At 38.0% G+C, this 23,087-nt stretch overlaps 3 gene segments (V, D, J or C); all 3 read right to left on the reverse strand.

Annotated features, from left to right (window-relative positions):
* On the reverse strand, positions 457 to 11,001 carry LOC110261597. The segment is given in 3 exon segments: positions 457 to 1,801; positions 9,559 to 9,870; positions 10,019 to 11,001. Coding segments are annotated over 3 exon segments (555 nt in total).
* LOC102164233 lies at positions 12,194 to 13,635 on the reverse strand. The segment is given in 2 exon segments: positions 12,194 to 13,339; positions 13,515 to 13,635. Coding segments are annotated over 2 exon segments (366 nt in total).
* LOC102157761 lies at positions 20,009 to 20,739 on the reverse strand. The segment is given in 2 exon segments: positions 20,009 to 20,394; positions 20,581 to 20,739. Coding segments are annotated over 2 exon segments (435 nt in total).

A 23,087-nucleotide genomic window follows, 5' to 3' on the forward strand; every position in this document is an offset into this window, starting at 1 on the left:
GAAAATGAAATGTTTAAAAAATGAGATAAAATTGTATCATGTTAGAGTGCTACAGGTTTTTAAGCATAAAATATAGCTCAGAATCCATAAAGGAAATTTTTGATAAATTTATTATATACTATTTTAAAAATTCTACGTGGCAAACAAATAAGATCATAAAGTCAGATAGACTATATTAAACTTTTTTTTTTTTGTCTTTTTTGTCTTTTGTCTTTTGTTGTTGTTGTTGTTGTTGTTATTGTTGCTATTTCTTGGGCCGCTCCCGCGGCATATGGAGGTTCCCTGGCTAGGGGTTGAATCAGAGCTGTAGCCACCGGCCTACACTAGAGCCACAGCAATGCGGGATCCGAGCCGCGTCTGCAACCTACACCACAGCTCACGGCAACACCGGATCGTTAACCCACTGAGCAAGGGCAGGGATCGAACCCGCAACCTCATGGTTCCTAGTCAGATTCGTTAACCACTGCGCCACGACGGGAACTCCCATATTAAACTTTTTTAAATGACACATATATATGACAGCTTTATGATGACTTTCTTAACACAGAGAATGTTCTTTAAAATCTACACTCAAATGACTATAACAGTGGGGAATGGGCAGATATATGAATGGACAAATTATACAAAAGCATATAAATAACTTTTAAATGGAATGAAGTTCCATCTTAATAATGTAAAGCTACTAAAAATAAAAAAAAGCCTAATTGATAAGCAAAAGTCCAAAACCTTAGTAATAACATTTGGGGAAAATAGGTATTCTGCCTAATCACCAATTGGTAGTACAACTTAGCTAGAAGAAAATTTGTTGAATCGTACAGACTACCATAAGTATGTTACTTTCTTGAATAATATTTTATTTCCCTGAAGTGAACAGTTAATTATCATCTTTTAAATTTTTAATTATTTTGGCTTTCTTACTTTATATGTGCTGTTGCTCAATTCATAATGGCTAACTTCCAACTTTCTACTGGGTGAGGGAAGAAACCGTTGCTTCTTATGCAGGAACTGGTAGGGAACATGGGTTGTCTGCTGCTTGTATGTTTTCAGTCCTCCTATTTTGAACCTCCACTCCCTGAATGCCCTCAAAACACACAAACACATACACACAGCACCATCCACCCTAATTATTCAAATGTAATTGGTGCTTCTAGTTTCTAAGCTCCTCCACAAGGGTACGGCATACAAGCAAGGGCTTCTTGTTGCTTCTCACCTGAGGCCCAGGTTTCATTGTTTATGTGGTTTTACCTTGAAATTACTTTGGCCCTGGATGAGGAAATATTTGTGTCAGTTTTCAGCTTCACTAAGGGAAAGTTGGGTATGTGGAATATTCATTTTTTGTTCTTATGCTCTAGCCGTTGGTATGATTTTTGTATCAACCAGAGTCCGAGAGACAAACCAGCACAGACTGTGCTGGAACCAGAATGGATCAAAAAGTCAGAGACATTCAGCATCCAGGCCCCTGGTGCTGCTCAGAGTGTGTGCTCAACTCCCCCTGCAGTTCCTGCCACTGTGTCATTCAGAGCAGAGTAGTACACAACCGAATCTGAGTCTTGGACTGAGGCTTTCTCCAAGTTGAAGGATTTTGATTATTTGTGGTGTGTGGCTTCGAAACCTTTGTTGCTTCACTTATTGTTGGGCTTCGTGGCTCTCAGAAGGAGCTGTAGATGTTCTCCAGGATATTGAACATACCAGAAAAGAAGGAGGTAACCTATGGCTGAATAAGTACAGTTCACAGTCAGGGTAGCCGTTTCTGAAAGGGTCACTTGACCATCCTGGATTACTGAGTCTCCACAGGTTTGTCCTAGGAAAAAATAAAAAGAGTTCTGTATCACCTTGAACAGAAACCTTTGTGATAAAATTATGGTTAAATGTTTTGTTGACATAACAGAACAAAGAATTCAAATTTTTCGAGGTATTTCACTTACCAAGAATTAAGATTATCACAGTCACTAAGCCTGGAGATAAGCTCATCTCTAAAGTGTCACCTGAGTAATGTTCTTGATTCTTAACATGAAGAAATGTTGAAGTTAAAGTGACAGAGTGAAGCCTAGTTTCAGACAGGAAATGTGTTTGTTTTAGGAAGCTGCACCCCCTGGTGGTCAGGGACAGAAATGGGATGCATGTTTCCTGGTTTCCCCAAATCAGAAAAATGTTATTTTTGACTTTATCTAGGAGGCACATGTCTGTCTTCAGGTGGCCCTTGGAAATCTGTTCAACAGCTGTCATAAACTCTCAGGTCTGTTTTGTTCTTAAAATACTACCTGACATGGAACTTCTTCAGCAGAGTAGCTCAGGTGTCTCTTTCTTTCTTTCTCTCTTTCTTTTTCTTTCTTCCAGCCACTCCCACAGCATGTAGACATTCCAGGGGCAGGGACTGAACCCCTGGCACAGCAGCGACCCAAGTCGCTGCAGAGACAAGGCCAGATCCCTAACTCACTGAGCCATAAGTGAACTACCCAAGTATCTCTACAGCTAAGAAGATATCAGTTTTCTTAAGCACTTTAATACAGTATTTTATCTTCTCACGTAGCGATCGTGGATCAGCGTATATAACCCACTGAATGTCAGGAAAGGGTTTAAGGCTGATTGCAGAGTAAGTAATGAGAAGTCAAGTCAGTATCAAATGAATCTGTGTTTTTCAGCATTGTACCTCAGTTTATAGAACAACAGTGACTGACATTTATTACATGCTCTCTGAATATTTGCTATACGACACAAAAATAATAAATAAAGGGTCTTTGGTTGAGGATCACTGCTACTTGAAATAAAATATTTTCTTGGTCCTAAAATAATATCATTTGTAAAAAATGCTATCTTCTTAATAAATTTTTTCAGGGGGAAAAATCACACTATCTCATCAATAATCAATATCAGAATTACTAAAATGTGAAAACAACAAAATAAATATCATAATTAAAGTTATCAAATCTTTATAGAATGGTCTGAGATCAATGCCTTATCCCCAAATATGAAAGATGGATGTATGTGTACAACTGATTCACTTTGCTGTACACCTGAAACTAACACAACATTGTAAGTCAACTATATTCCAATACATTTCTTTAAAAATACTTTATTCTCCCACTATTTCCTTGTTTCCAAGATAAAATGGCTAGTCTATGTGAATCAGACAAGAACTAATCCTATACTCCTAGTGAACATCTAACCTTAAGGATGCTTTCTATTCCCATCCATCTGCCGCGTTTTGTGGCCAAACTTTAATCAGACAATTTTCCTCCTCTAGTTTGGGAACCCTAATGATGTGGATTTGCATCAAAACAAACATGTTGCATTTGCATCAACAAACACGTTGCCTGGAACATGAATTAGAACTCTTTTCTCCCCAGCTGTTCAAATTATTAAAGACAGAGCTGATATTAATACAACATCTAATGACAGAGTCAATATGTGAGTGATTTAAAATTACAGATTCTGGGATCCCACCACTAACTTCATGAATCATATTTGCCAGGATTGAGATCCATGAATGTATAATTTTTAAAAGCTCTCAGATGGTTTTGTTGAGCCGGTCCAACACCAGTTTATAAGATTTCACTTGTGATCAGTCTTCTAGACCAAGATGGTCCTCAAAGAGTAGGGAGAAAGCTCTGCGATCAGTGTGGGAAAATGTCCCCACGACTACACAATTTTTTTTAAACTTGTCTTTTGCTGTGAAGTACCAGCAGCAAAAACAAGCACTGCTTCAGCTCCCTTTTCATGGTCAATCATAAAATAAACCAGAAAATCCTGAGGGCTATCAGGATGAAATTCTGGAGAGGGATGACTCTACAGGACTCTTCTGTAAAGCCCTGCAACCATAAACCCCTAGGCACATAGATGGAAGCTTAGTTCAGTCTGTTCCCAGAAGTTCACTCTCCATAGGTTCAGATCAAGGAGTTTCATGAATCCAAAGACAACATGTGAATACTTTCCCAGATCCAGATTTAAGTAACAAAGTAAGGTTAGATAATGTTTGGTTTCACATATCCCTTTCCTTCTCCTTCACCTTTCTAATCATATTGTCAGAATTTACCTTAAAACTATGCTCAGAAGGAATTCTGGGGAAAAAACAGCTACAAAATTCTGTTTTGACACACTAGAGAGAAAGCAAAAATAGCTTGGGGTGATGTTGAATTGAAAATAAACATATAACACATAAGTGCAAAAAACTGTTATCCACACTTAAAAAAAAAACACACTCCCGGTGGGAATGTAAACTGGTACAGCCACTATGGAGAACAGTCTGGAGATACCTTAGAAATCTATACATAGAACTTCCATATGACCCTGCAATCCCACTCTTGGGCATCTATCCGGACAAAGCTCTACTTAAAAGAGACACATGCACCCGCATGTTCATTGCAGCCCTATTCACAATAGCCAGGACATGGAAACAAGCCAAATGTCCATCGACAGATGATTGGATTCGGAAGATTTGGTATATATACACAATGGAATACTACTCAGCCATAAAAAAGGATGACATAATGCCATTTGCAGCAACATGGATGGAACTAGAGAATCTCATACTGAGTGAAATGAGCCAGAAAGACAAAGACAAATACCATATGATATCACTTATAACTGGAATCTAATATCCAGCACAAATGAACATCTCCTCAGAAAAGAAAATCATGGACTTGGAGAAGAGACTTGTGGTTGCCTGATGGGAGGGGGAGGGAGTGGGAGGGATCGGGAGCTTGGGCTTATCAGACACAACCTAGAATAGATTTATAAGGAGATCCTGCTGAATAGCATTGAGAACTATGTCTAGATACTCATGTCGCAACAGAAGAAAGGGTGGGGGAAAAACTGTAACTGCAATGTATACATCTAAGGATGACCTGACCCCTTGCTGTACAGTGGGAAAATTAAAAAAAAAAAAAACACACAACATAGTTTAAGTCCAATGAGAACATAGAGAAGAAATATTTGCATTTGGGGTCACACTAGAAGACACTGAAGAAAGATATTTATTACTGTCAACCTAATGTTGACTTAGGTTGTTGTTGTTATTGTTTGTTTCTTGTTTTTGTCTCTTTAGGGTGCACCCATGGCATATGGAAGTTCCCAGGCTAGGAGTCTAATTGTAGCTGTAGCCATCAGCTTATGCCACAGCCACAGCAGCTCAGGATCCGAGCCGCATCTGCAACCTACACCACAGCTCATGGCAACGCTGGATCCTTAAGCCACTGAGGCCAGGAATCATACCTGCATTCTCATGGATACTAGTCAGGTTCATTAATGGCTGAGCCACAGTGCGAACTCCCTGACTTAGGTTTTTAATGGTTTTATTAACATACAGCTTTCATTAAAAAATTAGTTATTTTAAGTAAAAATTTAATAAATTTGACATATGTACACATTCATGAAGCCATAACCACAATCAAGATAATGAACAATGCATCAACCTAAAGGTTTCTTCACCTCTCTTTGCAGTCCTTCTCTCAACTCTCTCCCCATCTCCTACTCTCATTTTTATGCACCACTCTGTCATGAATTAGTTTGCATATTTTATGTGATATAAATGGAATTGCATGTACTCTTTTGTCTAGCTTTTTTCACTCAGTGTAATTATTTTAAGATTCTTTCATGGTTATAAGTATCAATGGTTCCTTCCTTCATGATGTCCAGTAGTATTCCATTATACAAATATAAAACAATTGGTTTATCTATTCACCTGTTGACAAACATTTCTAGTTTAGGCTGTTACAAATAAAGCTGCTTTGTAGAGCTCCCGTCATGGCTCAGAGGAAATGAATCTGACTAGCATCCATGAGAATGAAGGTTCGATCCCTGGCCTTGCTCAGTGGGCTAAGGATCTGGCATTGCTGTGGCTGTGGTGTAGGCCAGTGGCTACAGCTGCAATTAGACCCCTAGCCTGGGAACCTCCATATGCCATGGGTGCAGCCCTAAAAAAAATAAAAAATAAATAAAGTTGCTTTGAACTTTTGAGTAGCAGACTTTTTTAAAATAGACATATGCATTTCTCTTGGGTCAATATCTGGAAGTGAAATGGTTGAAGCATATGGTAGATGTATATTTGACTTTATCAAACATACTTATTTGTTCTAGTAGATTTCCTTGGATTTTTCTATTCAGACAGGTTTGCTTTTGCCTTTCCAAACTGTATGTCTTTTGTTTGTTTTGCTTGCCTTATTGCACTGGATATAATCCCTAGTAAAATATAAAATCAAAGTGACAAGAGACAAAATCTTCCCCTAGTCCTGAAATTAGGGAGAAAGCATTCATTCTTTCACCAAGTATGATATTTGATGTGGTTTCTGCCGAGGTTCTTTATTAGGTTGAGGAAATTCCCTTTAAGTCCTAATTCACTGAGTTTCTAATCAGGAATAGATACTAGATTTTGTCAAGTTATTTTTTTCTGGATCTATTGAGGTTACCCTTATTAATTAATCATTGGCTATTTGTCAGTCTCTGTAGCTACATCACTGATAAATTTTCAATATAAAATATCAAATACATCACTCTCTCATTTTATATAATAATGAAATAAAGCTCACACAAGAGTTCATGGTAACAAAGTTCATGAAACAAAGTTCATGGTAAGGCTAATAGTTCTGAACACAAATCTCTTCGATTGCAAAATCTATTTCTTGTTTTTTTCTGCAATAGATTATTTTCAGAGAAAACTGGAGAGACTAGAGGCTGGCAGAATTACTTCTCCTTAAGCATTTGAAAAACTTTAAGATAGTCTGTTACCTTTATTTATTTATTCTGTTCTTTATTTATTCATATTGAACTAATAAAAATGATTAAATAATTGCAGATTTGGCTCTTTCACCAAAAGAAGAAACATATTATAAAGGATACCCAATATGCAATTCAGGAGCTGACCACTCGGTGGAGCCTTGACTGTACCAATTATTAGGCACCTAAGGAACAAGGCACTGTAGCGGGCTGACAAACTCTTCTAGGTTTAAGTGAACCACCAGGGTACTGAAACTTCATTCATGGCTAGTGATCACTCACTTTCTGTATTGCTTGAAAGTGGCTTGTGATAAAGCAGTCTAGAGCGCAGATGTTCAAATTAACCAGTATAAACATTTCTTAAATTTAAAAATAGAATTGCCACAAGATCCAGCAGACCCACTTCTAATTACATACTTTAAAAATTTGAAAGAATGTGCATGTGCGCCCCCAAAATATTGAGTTATTTATATATCCATGTTTCCACCAAAAGGTGAAAGCAACCCAAAATATCTATCAACGGATGAATAGATAGACAAAATATGGTGTATACATACAGTGGAATATTATTCAACCTTAAAAAGGAAAGAAATTCTAACACATGCTACAACGTGGATGACAGTTGAATACATTATGTTAAATGAAATGTCTCAGAATGACCAACATTGCATGATTCTACTTACATGGGCTGTCTAAAGTAGTCAAACTCATCAAAAGAGAAAGTAGAATGGTTGTGGCCAGGGGCTGGAGAGACAGAGGAAGGGGGAGTTACTGTTTTTATGAGTGTAAATTTTCAGATTTTCTAGAGATGGCTGGTAGTGCTGATTGAACAACAATGTAAATGCACTTAATATTACTGGATTGTACACTTTAAAATTGTTAATATGAAAAAATATGTTAAATCTGTAAAATTTTTGTTAAAAGAAAAGTTTAAAACTCTTCTTTTAAGATTTCTACCCTATAAGAGTTCCTGCAGTGGCACAGTGGGTTAATGATCCGACATGTCTCTGTGGAGGTGCCAGTTTAATCCCCAGCCCCACACAGTGGGTTAAGGATCTGATGTTGCTGCAGCTATGGTGTAGGTCACGGCTCCAGCTCGGATTCTGTCCCTTGCCAGGGAACTTCTCTATGCCGCAGGGACAGCCAAAAAAGAAAGAAAAAGATTTCTATCCCACGCAACTGCTTTCCAAATGCAAATATAATAGACAGTTACAATACAAAAATATTTATCAGTCATCCACTACCATTCAAATTTTAAGGTACTGAAAAAAGTGGGGTTAGAGGTAGAACGAAAAAATTAGAGAGAAGGGGTATTTGGGATTGTGGAACCACTGATTGAAAAAAGGCCTGGAGATAGGCAAAATGTGCCACATGATAGCAAAAATGCTTTTCAAGGAGTGGTGCAGTGAAAGGCAAGAGCAGAGAAAGAAGATAATCCACTGTATGCTCCTTCACTAAGTATTAAGAGCCATCAATTTATTGATCATTTTGTGGATAAGACTGGTGGAGGCAGGAAACTTACATTATGGAACCTGTGCTCTTCCCATGCTAGAGGTGTTAATAAGATGGAGTTAGTATAGCACGAAGTTTGTGACATATTAGGCACATTAGAGAGAAAATAAGAGTACATTAACTCAACTAACAAAACTAAATGAATTTAGGAGTTTCCATTGTGGCTCAGCGGTAATGAACCTGACTGGTATACATGAGAATGCAGGTTCAATCCCTGGCCTTGCTCAGTGAGTTAAGGACCCAGTGTTGCTGTGAGCTGTGGTATAAGTCGCAGACATGGCTTAGATCTGGAGTTGCTGTGGCTGTGGTGCAGGCGGGCAGCTGTAGCTCTGATTTAACCCCTAGCCTGGCAACTTCCCTATTCCATGGGTTTGGCCTTAAAAAGACCAAAAAATAGGAGTTCCCGTCTCAATGGAGGCGAATCCGACTAGGAACCATGAAGTTGCAAGTTTGATCCCTGGCCTCGCTCAGTGGGTTAAGGACCTGGTGGTGCCATGAGCTGTGGTGTCGGTTGCAGACACGGCTCAGATCTGGCGTTGCTGTGGCTCTGGCGTAGGCCGGCAGCTATAGCTCCGATTAGACCCCTAGCCTGGGAACTTCCATATGCTGCAAATGTGGCCCTAAAAAGACAAAAGACCAAAAAATAATAGTGATAGTTTTAAAAATAAAATAATGTATTAAATAGTGTAAAGCAGCATGATATTCAAAAGAGGAAAACTAGAGAGATTACACAACCTTCCTCATTCAAAACAATGCCTTTAATTTAATATATATTCAATAATATAATATATATTCAATTCAAAATCAATGAACAAATTGAAATGAAGTTTCAAATCATACATATTTTTACTGATTTTCGAGTCAGATGTTTCTGAATTTCCTTGGTCAATCCTTGTAGCTTATGTTAATTTTAAATGGCAAAGATTTTATGTGCCTATTTTTCTGTCTTCAATAAACAATTTAAACCTGGAGTTTCTGCTGTGGCACAGCAGATTAAGGATCTGGCATTGCCACAGCTAGGACAATAGGGTCGCGGCTGCAGCTTGGATTCAATCCCTGGCCCAGGGACTTTCATATGCTGCAGGTGTGGGGGAAAAAATTAAACCCAAATTTTCAGGGATAAGGATTTTTTGATGAAGCATAGCTCCAGATGTAGTCCATGAACCTAAAGAAGTATTTTCTTAGAATGAGTATTTTCCCTCTAACCCTACACCTGTGCTGCCACAGCCCTAACCACTTCCTGTCTGTGATGGCAACTCTCAGCCCTGGGGACCCAACATTGGATGGATGTATCAAGGAGAACTGTGGGTTTTGGTACACCTCCCTCCAACATACCTCTCACTGTGGGCTCACTCAGTGCACAGAAGTAGACTGCAGAGTCCTCCACCTGTGCATCTGAGATGACAAGTTGGATGGATTTGTTTGCCTTCTGGAAATTCAGTGAATAGCGATCTTCTGTGGCATTTTCCTGGCTATAAGAGTCCTGATGAATAAGGAGAATCACTGCCCCACTGCTGGGCTGCTTGTACCAGAAGAGACTATAACTGAAACTACTGGTTTCATATGTACAGTTCAAAGTCACAGTGTCCTTTTCTGGCATTTTGACTGGTAGTTGATCTTGAGTTACACTTTGGGCCATACTGAATCCTGAAGGAAAAAACAGAATAAGAGTTTTAGGAATAAGAGTTGTGGACAAAGAAATTCTGTTTTACACCCAGCTACCCTTCTCTTCCAGGGTACCCATAAGACTGCCTGCTCCCCCAGTCTTTAGGTCATAGAGAAAGCACAACCCCACCTGGGCCATCCCTACCGAGCCACAGTGAAGCCGCAACCACCTTCAGAAGGCTGGAGAGAAGCATGTTTGAATTCTTCCACTAGAAGGAAAATACCTTCTTCCTCAATTTCAAGGCTCTGCAAGGTGAGGCGAGCCTGACCGCGTGAGGCTGGAACTGTTGGTTTATGTGCTGCTGCTGCCCCAGAACAGGAAACAGGGCTTCCTGGTATAGCAAGTTCATGTGGGTTATGTCAAAACTTCTCTGTGGACTAGGTGACAGGCTCACTCAACCCCAACTTCCTTTTGTATTAACCAGTGCCTCAATCAATAGCAACTACATCTGAAAATAAATGAGTTAAATTTTATATTGAAAGGGAGACTGAAGATTTGATTAACTGCTGTGTTCAGTCATTGCATCTATGATGGAAGTTAAAAAAACGACATGGAAACAATATAAGACGTAATTATCATGTGTCCTCACAGCTCTGTAAGTTGTTCTTTCACTTAAGGTAAAAACAAATCACAATAATAAGAAGGCAAAGCTATTTGGACTAATTACTGCAGCTTTTTCAACCTCTGTATTAATATAGCAATCACTACTTCATCACCAACATCTGTTAAGTTATCTTGGGACCAAAGAGCAGGAGAAAAGATAATTTTCTCTTTGCAGAAGACAAGATTGAAGCCCCAAGAGATGGAGTCCTGTCACAGAGGCCCTCTTCTCTACTCGTTTTGACAGCCTAGTTCTGTTCAGAAAGGCCAGAACAGATGCCAGAGTTTTGTCATTAGGTTATTAAACTTTTGAATGTATATTTTTCTCATTAACTTGATTGGGACCCTAAAAGAGCCACAAGAAACCTCCTTATTCTGTGTGCCCAACTCTAAAGGGACTATATCGCAGGTGACCTCATTCACCTCTGTAAGATAGCTAATTGTAAGATCACCACTGATTGTAGTAAACTGTTCTTTGTGTATGAATATAAGAGAAAAGCCATACCTAAGGATGTTACTCTATCCCATGGCAAACAACAAAGGCTCATTGCCTATCACAGCCTATCTCTTAATATAGTTAAACAAAATTTACCCTCCGTGTCTCAAAGTAATTACAGCCTCAGCTAAATTCATTGAAACATTTTTAGATCTTGTTCTGGAATCTCCATTAGACCTGATGGTACCAAATATAGTCAAAATTTTCCTCCAATCTAAAACACCCAAACTTTGTCTACCAATTAGTTGACTAATTATAAGATATGAATTCTCCTCATATTATTCAATAAAGATCTCATGACTGTACTTCTGTTATTCAAAATGCCTTCAGGTCCAGAACAGATCTTTGGGACACCCTTGTACCAAATTCTGAATTAACACGTTTTAAAATAATCTTATCTTAAATATTGAAAAGAAACAATACCAGGCTAGTTATGCAATGACTACTCTAAACTCCCTTTTAAACCAATCATTAGCATAAGTAAAATTAACTCAAGTAACAACATGTGGATCTCTCTTGAACATATTAAATTACAAAGACACTGCTGTGGCTTGGGTTCAGCCCCTGGCCCAGGAATTTCCACATGACATGGATGCAACCAAAAAAAAAATAATAATAATAAATGAAATAAGATAGAGAATATAAAAAAAAAGAATTGTTGGATATCTCATTCAGTGCCAATTCCTAGAAAAGCTAAATGGTAATTATACTGCTCGAATAAAATCTTCATCAGTAAAATTAGCCTTAAAACATTATAAAAAATATCTGTTGATAAAAATTTAGGATAGAGTTTTTGCAAGTAAACCTGTATACAAAACATGACTCAGCCTGAATGTATGATGTGGTCTGACCTTCAGCACTATCTCATAATTATCAATTGCCATAGAGTTTTTTGTAGAACTATAAATCAATAATGCACTGGAGTTCAAACACTTGGAATGATGAACTCTTCCTGTAAAAATAACTTTTTGTTGTTGTTGTTGTCTCTTTAGGACTGCACCCAGAGCATATGGAGGTTCCCAGGCTTGGGGTCTAATCAGAATTGTTGCCCCGGCCTTTGCCAGAGCCACAGCAACACCAGATCCGAGCCATGTCTGCAACCTACACCACAGCTCACGGCAATGTTTGATCCTTAACCCACAGAGCGAGGCCAGGGATCGAACCCGAAACCTCATGGTTCCTAGTCAGATTCGTTTCCGCTGCGCCACCATGGGAACTCCTAAAAATAACTTTAAGTTTCAAAACATCAGGGGTAGAAAACACAGCGTGGTGACAGGTATGGAGACCATTTATGTACCCAGTGGCATGTGCTTCATCTAACCAAGATTCAGACATCTCAAGAGGTTATGTATTGTATGGTTCTATTCAGCTCCAATTCAGCCTCTGGCCTGGGAACCTCCATATGCTAAGGGTGTGGCACTAAAAGAAAAAAAAGGAAGAACTAGCCCACCCTTGACCAGATGTGGGTGAATTAGAGAGTTAATTATACATGTATATTTTCCAATCCATTGGTTTATATACAACACTAATGTAATTTTTAAAGGAGAAATTTGTGGTTAGTAATGTTTAATCCAGTCAAAGCATGAAGATGAGGGAGGGAGATTTGTAGCAAATTATCACTAACCTAACTGTTAGTCCAAAAGACTTTTGTCAATCTACTAATAATACAAGGAGAGTGAGAAAACATTTTAAAAATTTCCCATATTCCTCAGAAAGAAATATTTCAATTATAATGGTAACAGAACATTACAAACCTAGGAATAAATTTATTTTAAACAACAGTGCTTTACTGAGATTAAAAGATATTCATAAATGAAAACAAATAATATGTTCTTAATCAAAGTATCCAATATGCACATTAAGTTTTGTCCTTCACACACTAATTTATAAGTTAATTCAAAGTTAAAATTGTAATTATGAATAAATACCAAATTTTCCTTTTTTTTTCTTTAATAAACATCTACTGATTTGGCATTACTCTTATACTTGAAGGTTTGTGCCAAAGGAAGGGAGCTGCCCTGGTCACAGGAATGAGTACAGGGAGAAGGTGCCTCAGAAGCAGTGTGCACTTGCTGCACAGAAGTAGACAGCTGAGTCTTCAGGCTGGGTGACTGCGATGTGCAGGGAGAAATGCTTGGCTGTCTTATTCAATGAGACAGTGAGTCTTTCTTCTTCCTGCTTGACCCCATTTGCTCGAATGTATGTAAGGAACTGGAGACCTTTTCCAGGTTCTTGCTTATACCAAGGGAAGTAGTCTGAGGTACTGTCTGTATAAGAGCAGGTGATAACAGAGCTGTTTCCCTCCTGGACACTCAGGGTAGGACTCTGCTCCACCTTCTCTCCAAGGCTGACCCCTAGGCAGAAAGAAGAAGTCAGAGAAAGGAGAAGGGTTGTTAGGTCATTACACTCCTGAATTTACCTTTCCTTTTCCACAGTAACTAGAGGAAACCAGTATAAAGCCAGTCTCCTTCTTGGACTTTCAAACAATATCCACTGATATACTCTGTTTCCCATAAGCCCTCAACTCACAGTCCAGCTGCAGCCCCAAGAACAGGATTGAAACTCTAATGGAGGTCTTCATTGCTCTCCTCATCTAGAATCAATTAAGGACCTGCCAAGAGGGCTACATCTACTATCAAATGATCCCTTCTTTTCCCCGGCAGCCACAGTGGGTTCTCACATTGTCTACCCAGCCAATAAGAAAAGGGCCCTGCTTCTGCCCTGAGCCTATTCATGCAGAATCCACTGAAATGAACCCTCCACACATCTTGCATCAGCAGAGGTGCACCACCATCTGGTGGTCACATCTCCAACTACTGAAAACTCTGGTAAATATTTTTCTCTCACCCTGTGTCTGCGAGGGGCTCAGATGCATAAAAGCAGCAAGACGTCAAACAAATTTAGTTGTAGGTCAGAGATTAAGTGTATGTAATACTATAGAGATCCAGACTTATATCTCCGCACAGGATTGAGTTGATTGTTCATAAATTAGCAAGAGGTAGATGCTTTCGCTGCTTGTGCAGTGATGTGCCTGGTATACAGATTTGAAATCAGGAATGCACCATGATTCACTCCCTAAAACAAAGAAAATGTAAAATCTTCCTTTTCAGGCAATATCCTATTTGTCTTTTATGGAGAAAAATTATTTGTAAAAGGAATGTGTAAGCCAAAGATAAAATTAGGAGAGAGAAGATTGTTTCTATTTCAAGTTCCTATTATTTCAGCCTCTGCTCCTATAAGCTGGTCTTGCACGTGACCTTTCTTTTCCCTGAGAATCAACACCACCAGCAGTCAAAATGCAGAAACTTCCTTCAGTAAAGCCTATTGTAAGAGGGAGAATAAGAGGTAAAAGATCAAATCTCAATGATAAGGGAGCCTGGAGAAAAGCTCTATAAGTTAGGAAATAGTTTGACCCCAGGTTTGGTTACTTTGCCATGAAAAACCTGACATGCTTTAAGAAATCTCTTCCTGGAGCTCCCGTCGTGAATCAGTGGAAACAAATCTGACTAGCATCCATGAGGATGCAGGTTAGATCCCTGGCCTTGATCAGTGGGTTAAGGATCTGGCGTTTCCATGTGCTGCAGTGCAGATCGCAGAGGTGGATCGGATCTCATGTTGCTGTGGCTGTGGCATAGGTTGGCAGCTGCAGCTCTGATTCCACCCCCGACTGGGAACCTCCATATGCCCTAAAATGACCAAAAAAAAAAAAAAGATATTTCTTCCTATTGCTAGGTGGATTATACACTGTGAAATATTTAGACTAAGAATACAAGGTCTCAGAAAATATCAAGCTGCAGGTTCAGAAAATGTAATCATATGTAAATTTATTCTACATTACTTTTACTTTCTGCTGTCAGAAAGTATGGCATGTCCTAAATGCAGTGACTTACTCCTATCCTTAGTGGAATTTCCTCTATAGTATAAAGCATACATTTCTGCTGCCATGGCTATTGCTGGCTCAGTTTCCATACTCTCATTTTTCTCCCCAACTCTATTGCTACATTCTTTCCCCCAAGACATTGATAAAGCTCCTCAGTCCTGTAAATGGCCAAGATTATCTCCCTCTGCCAAAACCCTTTCTCCTCTTCTTATATAACTTGGTATTTACCAATTACCTCTGTAAGTAAAAAATCTAGGGAAACCTAAATAGCACCTGTGTTTACCAGTGGGATAGTCCAAATAGGTAACTGATTCTAAATAACTGATCCTGAGAAGTGACTCCTGGGAAACCAGCACCACCTCAGTTCTAGCAGTGGAAGCCCCTCTCCTGTGACATATACCCATTGGTCTTCTGGAGGCATGGAGAATAAACACAAACCCTCATCCACATTTCAAACCTTCAAGATTTAAGGAGAGTTTTGATAAAGAATCAGAAATCAACATAAATTTGTATGTAAATATGAAATGTGTGCTTCTACTCATATAAAACTCCTTTATTCTAAGGATGTTCATCTATCCTCTCGTTCATCCTTCATAGTATAGAATTCCCAAATGCTTCACTGGGCAAATTTCCTTTTCATAAAGACAGAAAACTTATATCAAAATTTCCCTTTCAAATTATGGTATCCAGAACTGGATGTTATAGTTTGAAGATACAATTGTTTCCCATTCTTTTGGCTAAGATTAAGTGAAGTTGCTCTCCTCAGCACAGTGTCCCATATCCTAACTTTAGCACAAGTACAGCCACCCCCTGTATAAAATTCATACACCATGAAAATTTGATTGAATATTGCCTAATTCATCCTCAAAAAATGTTGACTGGGCCAGACTTTTTCTAGTACTTTAAGAACCACTAGCTGTAAGAGGACCATAACACCCAGTGCAAAAATGGGGTCCCTGGTTCAAAAAGCAAGAAAAAGTCATATTATGTAATAAAGTAGAAAGGCCTCTTTAGACATATTTTCTTAGTCATAAAATTGATGGGATTCCTAATGATATATAAGTAACAATATAAATTTACAAAATAAAAAATTGGAGGTTACAATTTTATATAATTCAATTACTAATAATACTTTATTAGCTTTTATCTTGACAATAAAATTTTTCTAGCTTGCTTTCCTATAGATTATTCATTAGAATATCAAATATTCATTTTTAGGAACTTCATTTCAATCTCTTTAAAATCAATGTCAGCTCTTGTGGGTAAATACAAGATTGCGAACAGAATATTTGAGGGGTTTTTTTTGGGAGGGGTTTGTCTTTCTTTTTTCTTTTGTCTTTTTGCTGTCTTTTGGGCCGCTCCCGCAGCATATGGAGGTTCCCAGGGTAGGGGTCTAATCAGATCTGTAGCCACCAGTCTACGCCAGAGCCACAGCAACGCAGGATCCGAGCCGCGTCTGCCACCCACACCACAGCTCAGGGCAACGCCGGATCCCCAACCCACTGAGCAAGGCCAGGGATCGAACCCGCAACCTCATGGTTCCTAGTTGGACCTGATAACCACCGAGCCACGAAGGGAACTCTGTGAATTTTTAATTTTGAGAAGAGTATTTCTGTTGATTCAAATCATATTAGAGCTCTTAAGAGTATTTTATATGTTGTGACAGTATTAACATAAATACCTGATAAATTGGTTTGAAATATAAATTCTAGTGTATCTAGAACTGATACTCTAGTGGAACAATTTCCCTATAACAATTTAACTCTCCATATGAATCAAGTTCAAATAAGTCTAAAATTAATATTAAATGTAAATTTCTATAGTGGCATTTTATATTTTCTGCCAATTTCTGTAACATGTAGAAAGCCTATAGGATTAAAAGTGGCTTCATGATTTGTTCAAAATAGATTGCTTGTTTATGCATCCTACCACTGTGTCTTCAATGACAGGAAAAAGTAATTGTCAATTATCTTCTGTGTTAAAAGTCAGCTCATTGAATTAGTTAAGACTTCACATGAAAATAGTATGCTTTTTCATTGGAGCTCTTATCTTTACATTAATTTCTATTTCTAAGCCTATGGATATTTACTCTGCATATTGCAGCAATTTTCAAAATCAGAGTTTCTCAACTTTCTGAGAATTCTATCTCTCCTTACACTTTATTGCAGTATTCACATATAAGCTTTCGTTTTGTCATAATTTATCAACAAGGTTTTCTGCTACCCGCTTTGGGACCCTGCTAAGCCACAGATGGCCCCAAGCTTGCTGTACAAAAAAAAAAAAAGACAAAAAAATTATTGCTGTTTTACTGTAGGTGAGATAATTACTAGGTTAAAAATACATAAAACCTATAAAGCAGCAGTTTAGAGTCCAGCAAGGAAGACAAAAATATACATAATTTTGACAAAGAACAGGACTCTTTTAAGATGAATACAAACTATAAGCTGTGTGATCCCAGAGGAGGGAGGAAATTTTCCTCTGTATGGTTGAACAAAATATTATGAAGAAAGTTGTTAGGAGTTCCTGCCGTGGCTCAGTGGTTAATGAATCTGACTAAGAACCATGAGGTTTTGTGTTCGATCCCTGGCCTTGCTCAGTGGGTTAAGGATCCGGCGTTGCCGTGAGCTGTGGTGTAGGTCACAGACGAGGCTTGGATCTGGCGTGGCTGTGGCTGTGGCATGGGCCAGCAGCTACAGCTCCGATTAGACCCCTAGCCTGGGAACCTCCATATGCCGTGGGTGCGGCCCTAAAAAGACAAAAGACCAAAAAAAAAAAAAAAAAAAAAAAAAAAAAAAAAGCCTTAAAAGAAAGTTGTCATTTTCTCTTTCTCTTGCTTTTTTGATGGAATATGAATAAAATTCTATGAGAGATTTTATGATTCTTATTAATTTAACATTAAGAGGAATTCGTGAATATGAGAATGATACAAAAGTCAGAAAACATTACTGATAACCTAAAATCCCTTTGAATTAACTCCCAATTTTCATCATTCATCAATTTGGAATTGATGCTTCCAGTTAATTTACTATAGATTTACATAAACATATCTGAATACCAATACGTGAATCAACAGAAAATATATAGTATTTTATTTATAGGTTTTTAATACAAAATGATACATGTTGTGCATACATTTCTTTAACTTGCTTTATAAACTTAGTAATAAATCTCATAGGTCTTATTAATAACACACATGGGTCCTTCTGCTACATTATATCCTGCTTACGCATATACTACCATTTATAAAGCACTTCCCTTCTTGATGAACAATTAAGATGAATATTTTTAACAATGAAATTAAAAATTGCAATAAACTGTTTTCAATATTCTTCTTTATTCACATATGATCATGCTTCTCTAGCAGCATAAACTAAGAAAAAGTGAAAGAATGAACCATGAGGCTGGTGGGTAAAAATCACTCCTAGCAGAGGGAAGACCAAAGGCTCAGAGGAAGAATCCCGTGGATTCAAATTCTGATTATTATGTTGAATAGTTGTTTGGGTTTCTGTTACTATCTTCCTTGATGTGCATTGGAACATAGTTTATCAGTTCATTTGATAATTTTTCTCTAAAATTACTGTCCTGATATATAACTGGTGGGGAATTTGCTTCAATCAGCCTTCAGATGTTTCTAAAGATAGTAAAACAATAAGAGAAGAGGTGCATCCAAGGAGAAGTGGTATATATAAGAGAAAAAATATTATAGGGTCAAACTGGCATAGAAAGTATATCCAGTTAGGTGTATGTAAAATTTAAGGATACTCGTCAGAATGGAAATATAATTTACTTTTTATAAATCGGCAGAGAGAAAAAAACAAAACTTTATCAATGCAACAGAGTACAGACTAGAAACGAAAAGAATAAAACAAGGGCATGCCTAGCTAACCAAAATGTTGGAATGAGTCCAAACACTGATAATGAAAAGCTAGAAATAATCAGAGAGAAATAATTTTGTATTTTTTATTATTATTGATTTACAATGTTGTCAATTTCTGCTGTATAGCAAAGTGACCCAGTCATACATCTATATATACACTCTTTCTCGTATAGAAATAATTGATATAAAATAAAAATAAATACATATAATGTATGCTAAACTTGTGTTTCTATAAGAATAAAGCAGTTTGAAATAGAATCAAACATCATAGAAATATTGTTATCTATACTTTTATAAAAGCACAGTTTTAGGCCAATGAAAACCTACAAGATTAATATTTTATATTTTGAGTGACAACATAAGACTTGTACAACATTGATGTAGGATATTTGTTATTTGAATGTTTAATGGTTTATTGATGTATAGTTGACCTATGAATTAATTGCACCTATTGTTTTTAATTTTTCATTATAGTTGATTTATAATGTTCGGTCAATTTCTGCTCTACAGCAAATGACCCAGTTATACATATATATATACACATTCTTTTTCTCATATTATCTTCCATCTGATATTGATTGGATATAGTTCCCTGTGCTATATAGCAGACCTCATTGCTTATCCACTCCAAATGCAATAATTTGTGTCTACTAACCCCAAACTCCCAGTCGATTTCACTCCCTTCCCCTCCCCCTTGGCAACCACAAGTCTGTTCTCCATGTCCACTAGTTTCATTCTTTTCTGTAGATTAACTGCACCTATTTACAGTGGACAATTTTACAAGATTGACCTATATATATTCTTGGGAAGCCCTCACCACAATCAAGTTAATGAAAATATGCATCATTCCAAAAGTCTCCTCCTCTCTCAGTGGAATCCTCCTCTAAACTTTCTTTCTCTCTGCAAATAATATATTCTCAGTAAATATTTATTGAATAAATTAATCTGAAAATCCAACTATTCACAATATTTATACTAATTATGGCCATATGTTTCTGAATTTCCTTAGCCAGTTCTTCTAGCTCAACCTAATCACCAAATACCAAAGATTTTACCTGGGTGTTCTTTCTCTCCAATCTTTAGCTAAAAATTCTATATGTCTTACCTTCAAGCCAATGATTCAGGGATAAGAATGATTTTGATGAATGTTAGTTCCAGACATAGTCTATGAACCTAGAAAGGTATTTCTTAGACTGAGTGTTTTCCCTCTAACCCTACACCTGTGCTGCCACAGCCCTAACCACTTCCTGTCTGTGATGGCAACTCTCAGCCCTGGACCCAACAGCAGGTGGATGTATCAAGGAGAACTGCGGGTTTTGGTACACCTCCCTCCAACACACCTCTCACTGTGGGCTCACTCAGTGCACAGAAGTAGACTGCAGAGTCCTCCACCTGTGCATCTGAGATGACAAGTTGGATGGATTTGTTTGCCTTCTGGAAATTCAGTGAGTAGCGACCTTCTGTGGCATTTTCTTGGCTATAAGTGTCCTGACGAATAAGGAGAATCATCACCCCACTGCTGGGCTGCTTGTACCAGAATAGGCTATATGTTGGATCACTGGTGTCGTATGTACAGTCCAGGTTCACAGTCTCCTTCTCCTGTGTGAACTTTGGTGGTTGGGCTTGAGTTACCTTCTGGGCAATACTGGATCCTAAAGGAAAAAAAAAAAAAAAAAAAAAAAACCTCATAGATTAAGAGGTTTAGTAATAAGTGGTGTGGAAGAAAGAAATTCTATTTTAAACCCAGCTACCCTCCCTTCCAGGGTACCCATAAGACTGCTTGCTCCCCCAGTCCTTAGATCATAGAGAACTTACAATCCCACCTGGGCCATCCCTACCTAGCCACAATGAAGCCACGATCACCTTCAGAAGGCTGGTGAGACGCATATTTGATGTCTTCCACTAGAAGGGAAATACCTTCTTCATCAATTTCAAGGCTCTGCAAAGTGAGGCAACCCTGAAAAAGTGAAGGAACATTTGCTGGACTATGTGCTGCTGCTGCCCCACAACCACAACAGGAAACAGGGATTTCCTGGTGCAGCAAGTTGATGTGGGTCACGTCAAACTTCTCTAACAGACTAGGTGAGGGTCTTCCTCAACCCAAACTTCCTTTAGCATTAACCAGTTCTTCAACTAAAATATTTAAATCTTAAATAAATAAAGAGGAGTTAAATTTTATACTATATACTAAAGGAAGAATGATGACTCCATCAACTACTGTGTTGAGTCATCACAGTAAGCTTCTATATGCTATATGCCCATTTCTGAAGATAATATATAATAGGTGACTCCTTACACCTGATCTTAGGATCATTGAATGTAATAAATTTTTTTCTGTGTATGTATATTAAAAGTAAAGCCATGCCCTCAGAATATGACTCATCATCAGGACAAGCAACAAAGACCCATTGCATATCATTCCTATCTCCTGATACATCAGCCAAAGTTCATCATCCTTGCCTAAAAATATTTGTAACATGTGCTAGCTAAATTGGTTGAAGCAACTTCAGATCTCACACTGGAATCTCCAATAAATCTGATGGTACCACATACAGTACAAGCAGTTCTGCTCTCTGAGTTATATACTATAACTCTCTAAAGACACTCAACATTTTCCTACCAGTTGGCTGAGTAAATATCAATTATTAACTTCTCACATTACTCAACTATAATACATTTCTCAATCAAGGGAATCTCATGATTGTGCCTCTGTCATTCAAGAAGTGTCCATGTCCAGAACAAATATTTTGGACACTCTTATACCAAATTCTACATTGATAAGTTTTTCTTATCTTTAAAATTGAAAGGGATGCTAACTGGCTATTTATGCAATAACTACTCAGACCCCTTTATAAAAATTCAGTCCACTAGCAGAAGCAAAATTCACTCAAGTAGCTGAACTAATAGCTCATACTTGGGCAAGTCAATTTACAAAAAAATTATATTCATTGTGAGTACATTTTTAACACAGTTCATAGCTTCCAAATACTATGGAGACAATGAGGTGTGCTAACTGTCTAACATTTCTTAATGCTCTCATGTATCTCTGTTAAAAATGGACTCCAAATACATGAAATATTTGATGTCATTATGTAGTGGGAAGCGGGAAGGGCCCTCCCGGAACAAAGGGAAGACAACATGCAACAGCGGTACCTGTGTGCGCATGCCCAGTTCCGTAACAATGTAACATAACCTGATTCCATGGGTGCAAGCCTACCTATAACTGTCCACTCAGAAATTACAGAAGATTTGTTACCTTATAAGGGGGACAAAGGGACCAAAGTGTAAAAGGAAAAATAACAGAGGGTATATAAGACAGCACCCTGCTGCGTTCGGGGCTCAGACTTTAGATATGAATCCGCTGAACCAGTGCCGGCACAAATAAACGCTGCTTCCTGGCAAAAAAAAGCCTTGGTGTCCTGTCTCCCTGTACGTAAGTCCAGCAACAATTAAGTTACTCAAAGAAATTTGGTTATAAAGACAAAGTTTCACATTACAAAAGACTGCAGAAGTTAGGGCGGGAAAATTATTGTGGCGATCATGGTGTTAAACATAATTTCTAACTGGAGGCCTCATGCAAACACCTCTTCTGGAACATAAAAACAAATACACGGACAAGCTCAATAAGTCCATCTTAGCTCTAGAATACCAGATCCTGATTTCATAAGGAATCACTAGGAACAAGTGATTTGTTTGATCCATGAGGACAAGATATGTCAGAGCCAGGAAAGCTGCCTGCTACTCAAATCCTCCATAGTGAAGACATCACAGCAGGGACATAGTGGCTGCAAAATTAACCCCATGCTTGTGGGGAAACTTTTCTAGGATGAAAAAAAGGGCCAGTCATGCCTATCTTGGAACCAGCAAAATCCCATAAAATCTGTAAAGAGGGGATGAAATGGAATACTTTCCCTAGAAAATACCTGGATATTTTCTAAAAGGATTTTAAAAATGGAATTTTCCCCATGGGATAGGAGTACGAACTAGTAATAGCATTTGCATTTTCTATGTATGTTGAAGCAATCTTCTGTCAGAAGACCTCAGCACTCATGATCGTTAAAAATCAGCTTGATATTGTATTTACTACCTGTTCCATTTCAATGCACATCTATATAGAGAAGCAAGTTTCTCTGGAACAGTTACATAAAGTTTTGCCCTCACTTAGAGATTTTACTATTCTTATCACCCCGCTATCTTCTGAAAAAGTGGAAAGAACAAATGGAATGTTAAGACTGAAGTGAATTACCATGTCAGACAACCTTGATCTAACATGGCCTAATGAATTATTAATTAGCCTGAGCCCCTGTGGCTCTGTTTTCTTTCCCTTACAAAGTCATAGGCTGCC

Source organism: Sus scrofa, chromosome 7, assembly GCF_000003025.6.
Source record: "Sus scrofa isolate TJ Tabasco breed Duroc chromosome 7, Sscrofa11.1, whole genome shotgun sequence".
NCBI classification, from domain to species: Eukaryota; Metazoa; Chordata; class Mammalia; order Artiodactyla; family Suidae; genus Sus; species Sus scrofa.